The sequence below is a fragment of the Malania oleifera genome, chromosome 10 (assembly GCF_029873635.1).
Source record: "Malania oleifera isolate guangnan ecotype guangnan chromosome 10, ASM2987363v1, whole genome shotgun sequence".
Lineage (NCBI taxonomy): Eukaryota > Viridiplantae > Streptophyta > Magnoliopsida > Santalales > Ximeniaceae > Malania > Malania oleifera.
Genome location: NC_080426.1, coordinates 16617953 through 16625262, shown reverse-complemented (window position 1 = coordinate 16625262; position 7310 = coordinate 16617953). Strand labels below are relative to the sequence as shown.

Here is a 7310-nt window from a genome sequence, read left to right as displayed (position 1 = left end):
GTAATCTTCCCTATTCTCAGGAACTTCGCGGGTAAATATATGTTGGAAATCATTGAATTTGATAAATGATTTTAAAGCTTATAAAAGCTTGTGTTGTATATCTATATGATTATGTGTATGTGAATACCAGTGTATTTTCTCAGATGAAATGGTGATTTGAAAAGTAAAGTGTATTATAATTGTACGAGGCTTGGGTTTTTTATAAGAATGAAAAATCCAGGAGAAATATCATTTTGTACGAGGCCTCTCTCTCCTCTCTCTCTCTCTCTCTCTCTCTCTCTCTCTCTCTCTCTCTATGGTTCTCTCTCCCTTCTCTCTTCGTTTCTGGCCCCACCGGTCATTGGATCGACGATCTGAAGCTACCACGACGCTCCTGGCAGAGTTCTCTCCAAATCTGCTGGAGCGGATCGTGGGAGAAAGCTAGTTGGAAATCATCCCAAAATTGAGGTAAGGCTTTTTAAGCCATATTTGGTCTTGCGCTAGTTATAAAAAATGTTGTGCGCATGAAAATACTGAAATTTAATACTAAGGGTTTTCTGTTTCGGAGTATTAGTCAGGAAACCCCTCAGGTGTTAAACTTGAATTCTTTTGGGTAAAAACTTTCTACTCAATATTTGGGTTTTTGGCAGTTGAGGAAAATATTGTATGCTTCGAAATACTGAACTTTAATTCTGGGATCTTTCATTTTCGGGGTGTTGAATTAGGAACCCTGTGGGTGCGGGGCCGTTTTATTAGGGGCTTTTCAGGAATCAGGTAAGGGAATAAATTAAGCTAGTACTATTTTGAAAAATGCTTATATATATATAGTTATCATTTGATTTATGGAAAATGTATATGATTATATATATATATATATATATATATGTTTTATATTTACAAAATACTGTGAAAATGATCGTATGTTGAATATGTGGAAAATCTATTGTGTGGCATGAGTAAAAATGTGGTGAAATACTATTTTTCTGGGAATGTGGAGGATATGGATTTTATGATGGAAAAACCGGCGTACGGACCGAGATGTTTTTGGTGTATATATATATATATATGTGTGTGGATATGCTTGCCGGCGTACGGGCCGTGTTATGTAATTTACCGGTGTATGAGTCGTGTTATGTAATTACCGGCGTACGGGTCGTGCTATGTGATTTGCCAGCGTACGGGCTGTGCTATGTGTAGCTGGCGTACGAGCCGAGCTATGATAAAATGTGTAATACCGACGTACGGGCCGATGATTTTCATGATATACGAATATATGTGAAATGATATGATGGATGTGAGAATAAACAACATAAGATATTTATGTACCACGGTTTCAATATATGTATATGATATCAGAACTTGGTTGGTTTGGTCTAGGCTAACACTTGCACGGTATCGTTGCTATGTGTCCATGGTTCTCGTGATCATGATATTTGTGTTAACGCCACTGTACGGAGTGGTGTGAGATTGGATGGTCGATGTCGTTATATTCGAGAAGTGTGTTGTTATTGCCCCTGGTATACGGACAAGTCTGGGTAGACCCATCGGACCTATAGACTAGACTATCGACTTGGCAGTGGTCGGCCAACCATTGTCAGGTCCCGCCTTCGGGCCACACAACCCAATCATGTGGGGGTAATACATGACAACAGCCTACTAACCTACCAGGATGGTTTTTATGTTATTATTATTATGACATGAGATGAGATATGTTATGAAAATGTAGTATGTTCTGCCATATTGATTTATATATGTATGTTTTCCCAGATTTGATGAAACAGTACTAAATGTGTTATATATGATATATGTTGAATACGAATTACTCATGTTGTCACACACTAGTATTAGTTTATTTCCCTTACTGAGAGGTGTCTCACCCCTAAATTTTAATAACTTTTCAGGAGCCCCGGATAGGAGAGCGGGAAAAGCCCCGCAAAATTAGTGTTGTTTATCTGCCCTCTGCGAAGGGTAAGTTTTTGGTAGGGACAGTTAGGTTTTTGTGGGAATTGTCCCTAGATTTATTTTTGGGATGTATATACTGAGAGATGGTGTTTGTAGTACTCTAGTATATGTTGTATTGCACATTATGATGAAATGTATACGATTATATACTTTCTGCTACGTAGGCTTCTGTTATATGTTCTATTATATCCCAGGTACCCACAGGTCCAGGTGGATGGTGACCTGCTGAGTTGGGTTTATGATGTTGATATTATTATTATTATATAAAAAAAAATGTGAAAAATGAGCAGGTCGTGACACCTACTTTACAAATTATCTTTTTAGAAAATCCTAGAGATCGGGTCTAACGGGCTAGAGGAACCGGGCTAGTTGTGTAAATTTATGTAGGTGGTGTGTATAGACATAGATTTTATTTTTGTATAGTTTTATGGGATGTAATTTTGTGAAAATGGAGATATTTGTGTATAAAAATAGTTAGAACTTTGGTAATATAATTTGAGGATTTTGTATTTTATTTCCGCTACGTATATGTGTTTTATATATGATGGATAAGATATCAAGTACACAGATGTCACTAAAGTAGCACTCCGGGCCCACGTGGTGGGTCGGGGTCGTTACGGGTGGTACCATAATACTTGTAAAACTGGTCTGAATAATCTGAATAACTGACTGAATATCTTAATATCATGGTTCTGAAGTCATGGAAACTTGAAAGTGTTATAAATCATGTTTCTAAATATTCTATAAATTGTCTATCTATATGTCTACTGAGAATTTATAATTCTGTAGAACATATATATATTTCATGATATTTTGAGAACTGTATAAATTATATACTGAATAAATATAAACTTATACCACACACCAAATAAAACTCATGTATTAAAATATGTATAAATCTATATTCTAATATATTCAAAATCACACCCTGTACTCATATTCAAATATTATAATTGATACTGATAAAAATTCCTGAATTTGCTAGCATAGCATATTTCTCTTGCCTAACTAACTAGAAGGTTTGCCTCCAAGTCCACTCCCACGCCCTCAGCGTATTATCCTAAAAAATCCTGAAATAATACACATATACATATTTCCAATAAATCAACTATATTTCCCCAAACCTACATCCTCATAATTTTTTGAATTATAATTTATCTAGCCTCCTGAAAATATTCACTGGGTCTTCAACCCATGCCTGCGGGGTCCCAGTGTACCAAAGTTTAAATCCTAATTTATCAATTTATCTAACTTTCTCTCCCAGCCACTTAGTTTCTTAAAGACAAATTATATTAATTCTTCTTCTAATAATTGTATCCACAATTTTTATGCTTTTACTTATAAGTATCCCTATATTCCAAGTTGCTAATCTAATCTTAATTTCCTGAACTAACGTCTTTACTTGCTCACGTTTAGAATGATGCAAGAACCCTCACATATTTGACACCGTTCCCGAGCACTAACACGGCGCATCACTTCGGGGTGACGACCTAGCCCACCCTCGCCCACTTTTTGCTACACTCAGGTGGTTCAAGTGTAACGCGTCACTCGTAGGGGACGCCCCAGCAAATATTCGGCAAGGATTCATATCATAGTGATCTGATAAATTTTACGCTGGCTGTCAGCTACTTAATGCAACCCTCCTCCTTTACCCGGGTTTGGGACCGGCTGTGTGTGAAAAAAATTAGGACATTAAGTGCATCACAAGCGGAGTTAAGGTATATTCAATAAATGTGTTACTTGTGTATATGAATGTGCTAGTTAAAATTTCTAAAATAATTAAACTAGGCAATATTGGTGTTTAGCGATAGTGTTATTCCATTCTTCTGTTTAGGTGTCATGTTACTTATGTGATAAATTAGCTTACCATGTTTTTGATTTTATTAAAGTTCAATAAGTTTTAATTTATTAGTTAAACTTGCCCGCTTTTATGTTTAAGATGCTTTTAGTAAGTGTGAAATTAATATAAATTTTCTTAACTTTAACACGTGCAAAGAAAAAGATCAAACATAATAAAATAAAAACATAAAAATCATTCAAAATAGAACTTTCCTTTCCTGCTCTTTTAAGGCATCCTTATAAAAATAAAACAAAAATCAAGAATCCAAACATGGCCGAGCGACAATGTTTTCATCTCTTAACTTATTATATAAAAAAATATCTACCGAAAAGTTTGATTGAATTATTTAACTTTGCATTTATTATTTTGATAGTAAAATTTAAGTCCACTAAAAGAGGATAAAAATTTTTAAAATAAATTAATAATCGCTAATCATTTAATGAGATTTTTTCCAATAATTAAAGGGTTGAGAAAAATAAGCTAAAAACAAATAGCCGAATATTATTATTAATTTAATGTTATTTTACACATATAATTCTTCTCAAATATTGACATTTATCCAAAACGTGAGAAAAAGCAGCGCACTCTGCACATCTTTCTCCATCCCCATCCATTCCTGTTGACCCTTAAACGTTTCAAGATCCCCTTTTTGCTGTCAGAGAGAGAGAGAGAGAGAGAGAGAGGAAGAAGAAGAAGTGATTGAAGGAGGGGACTAAGACCTTTCAGAAGAAATTGAGATCCAAAGAAAATGGGTGCTCTGTGCAAGCTGGCGGACGGATTACTGTTCCTGTACTTTCTGGTAATGGTGGCGGTGGCTCCGCTGTTCGACGCGCAGGCGTGTTTGCCTCAAACCCTTTTCCCCGATTTCCTCATTGATCTGAAACACTGGTACTCCCGCGAGTACGGGGATTATCTGGTCGCGGAGAAACCAGATTTCTTCGTGGGCTTGGTGTGGCTGGAGCTCCTCCTCCAGTGGCCACTCTCCCTCGCCAATCTCTACGCCTTACTCGCCGGCAAGTCTTGGTTCCGCACCACCTGTTTGATCCACGGCGTCTCCGTTTTCACCGCCATGGTATTTCATTTTATTCATCCTCTTTTATTTTTCTTTCAGCGTTTTATTTATCTTTATGGTGATTGATTATTGATCTGTGCGTGAAGTAATTGGTGTTAGATTCCTGAATTTATTGGTTCTGTGTTTAGGAGCTTGCAGTTTCGGATCTTGAATTTGAATATATGCAGATTTGAACAAGAAGTGATGAAATTATATTGAATTTTATCCATATTTACACGAAGTTAAAGGAAAATAAAAACTTCTTTAGTCTAGGTTTGGTTCTTAGATCTTACCATTCATTTTGTTATCTACTTGAGAAAGAGAAAACAGATGGGCAAGGAAAATAACTAAGTGAAAAGAAACCATGTTTGGTATAGAGGAATGGGATGGAATCGAATTTATGACTTTATTTTGTTATGCTTTCTATTCAAATTTTCAATGCATTCCTTTTCTATCCCATTCCATTCCGCAAACTAAACATGACATAAAAGAGAAGAGAATATTTAGCTATTTAGAATATTTAGCTATTTTGAATTGCTTGCTTGCATAGGAAGAAATGATAGAATTAGAAGTGACAAAATATCAAAATTTGATATTAATACATGTACTTTGTGCTACCCTTGGGCATTAAGTCTTAAATTTAGAATTTTATGGGATTCCATTTTGTATCATTTGCTATAAATACTAGTTGTAGGCACACACTTGGTCTGTGCTCCAGGGATTTTTCTAGAGTTTTATTTTTATTTTGATAAACTAATTGTAGAGAAAATAAATAGGAAAAAGGGTATATAAATTCGATTAAATATGAGGGCGTTTTGGGTAGTTCTGGGTGGTTATAGGTTGTTTTGGGAAAATTTTGGATAGTTATGGATGTTTTGGATATTTTAAAAATGAGTCCAAGAAAAGGGAATCCCCCTTCTAATAATAGAGATATATGATTTCAAAATGAAGGCTTGAATTGCATGCACTCAAATCTGTCCTCTGATTCCCTTTCTTTAATTGTTTATCGATAAAAATTCAAACATAAAGAAGATAAAATCTCTCGAACCACACAATAGAGTTGCAAGAATCCTAAAATACAAAAGCAAAACATGAGAGGAACATGGTGGTTGATCAATATATGATGTGTAATTGTATTATTTATGCCTTCTGAGGAATATTAAATTTTTAATCTTTTTATACACCATCTACTAGAAATATCTAATATGAATGCTTAAACTTCCTCTTCGTCCTTTGACTCCTTTCCCATTTAAGAAAAATGGTCAATATGTAGCATCTTTCGCTGTATAAGAACAACTTCACAATAATTTTTTTCTTGAAAATCCGACATTTTGGTCATTCTTTGTTTATATTTAATGTTTTTTCCATGAATAATATCGTGTTATATTATATTTTATGATTATTTTGTCCAAAGTTTATTGAACAAGCATAGGAGGAGTGTTCAAGGAGTTTTGGAGTACAATACATCTTAAGTTGTGGATAGTGAACAATGTGTGTGTTTTTCAAGAAGTAATTGTGTCTATGACGAATTATCCTTGATTATAAAAATTTTGATACTACACACACACACACACACACACACATACGTACCTAGGTAGGTCAAGCATACAGGCATTTTTGTAAATGGTCGGGTCTAATCTCTACTTTGATCATATTTGTAAGTCCTTATGTACTAAGTATCATTAATTTAATGTTGTTTCAACTTAGAATAAGATAGTCTGATATGAAGGGAAAGGATTATTACCACGATAAAGCAATATCGTCATAGTTTTTACTCGAATGAGGTCAAGTTGGTTAAAAGAAATTAGTACCATAGCATTGAAAAAGTCTAGTTGGTACTATTTTCTTCTTGGTTGCTTCTGGTTGATCCTGTTGCATATTCATTGTATTAACCTACCACAGTTCTATAGCTTTTTAATTTTTGCTTATTTTACTTTGGGAAAGTAAAAAAGGCAATGAAATTCCAAGAGAATAGACAGGCAAATCATGTTTGAACCACCTTATTTTCAGGTTGCTATATTAGCAGAACTGTCGGGATCGCGTAAGGCATCAGAAAAACTACTGATGATGTACTATCCTTTCGCGGGTTTTGCTGTTTTGGCCATTCTACGGGGGCTGGTGCTGCCCTCTGGCAAGAGTGCTACTTCAACCATTGGCAGAAGACCAATGCTAGCAAGGAAAAAGAGGGCTTGAGACAGATATATGAGCTCAAATTTTGTAGTTGTTTTCCTCTGTCTCCTTGTTGGGGAATTTTGCATTTAGTTTCTGTGTTTTCTTAGTTAAGAGACCTTGATTCGTTGAGAGAAATCTAGCACAAACATGTGTTTTATAAATCTTTGTATTTCTAAGCCACATGGAATCTCATGGCCAAACGGAATTTATAACTGGGGTTGGTTGCTATTTGGCCTGCACCACAAAACTTGGCCTTTGAAAGGAAAAAGCATGAATGGTTTATAAAATAATTTACATATTGCACTA

General features: G+C 35.1%; 1 protein-coding gene across 1 annotated transcript; it reads left to right on the top strand.

The window, feature by feature from the left end:
* Nucleotides 1-4310: 4310 nt before the first annotated feature.
* On the top strand, nucleotides 4311-7310 carry LOC131165430 (uncharacterized). Its single transcript, XM_058123250.1, has 2 exons — nucleotides 4311-4853; nucleotides 6843-7310. Exons 1-2 carry the CDS (start codon nucleotides 4530-4532, stop codon nucleotides 7023-7025), a joined length of 507 nt encoding a protein of 168 aa, XP_057979233.1. The 5' UTR covers nucleotides 4311-4529; the 3' UTR covers nucleotides 7026-7310.

Coding starts and splice junctions, on each gene's coding strand:
- LOC131165430 (XM_058123250.1), top strand. CDS start 4,530: ATGGGTGCTCTGTGCAAGCTGGCGGACGGATTACTGTTCCTGTACTTT. Junction 4,854..6,842: donor TCTCCGTTTTCACCGCCATG/GTATTTCATTTT, acceptor CCTTATTTTCAG/GTTGCTATATTAGCAGAACT.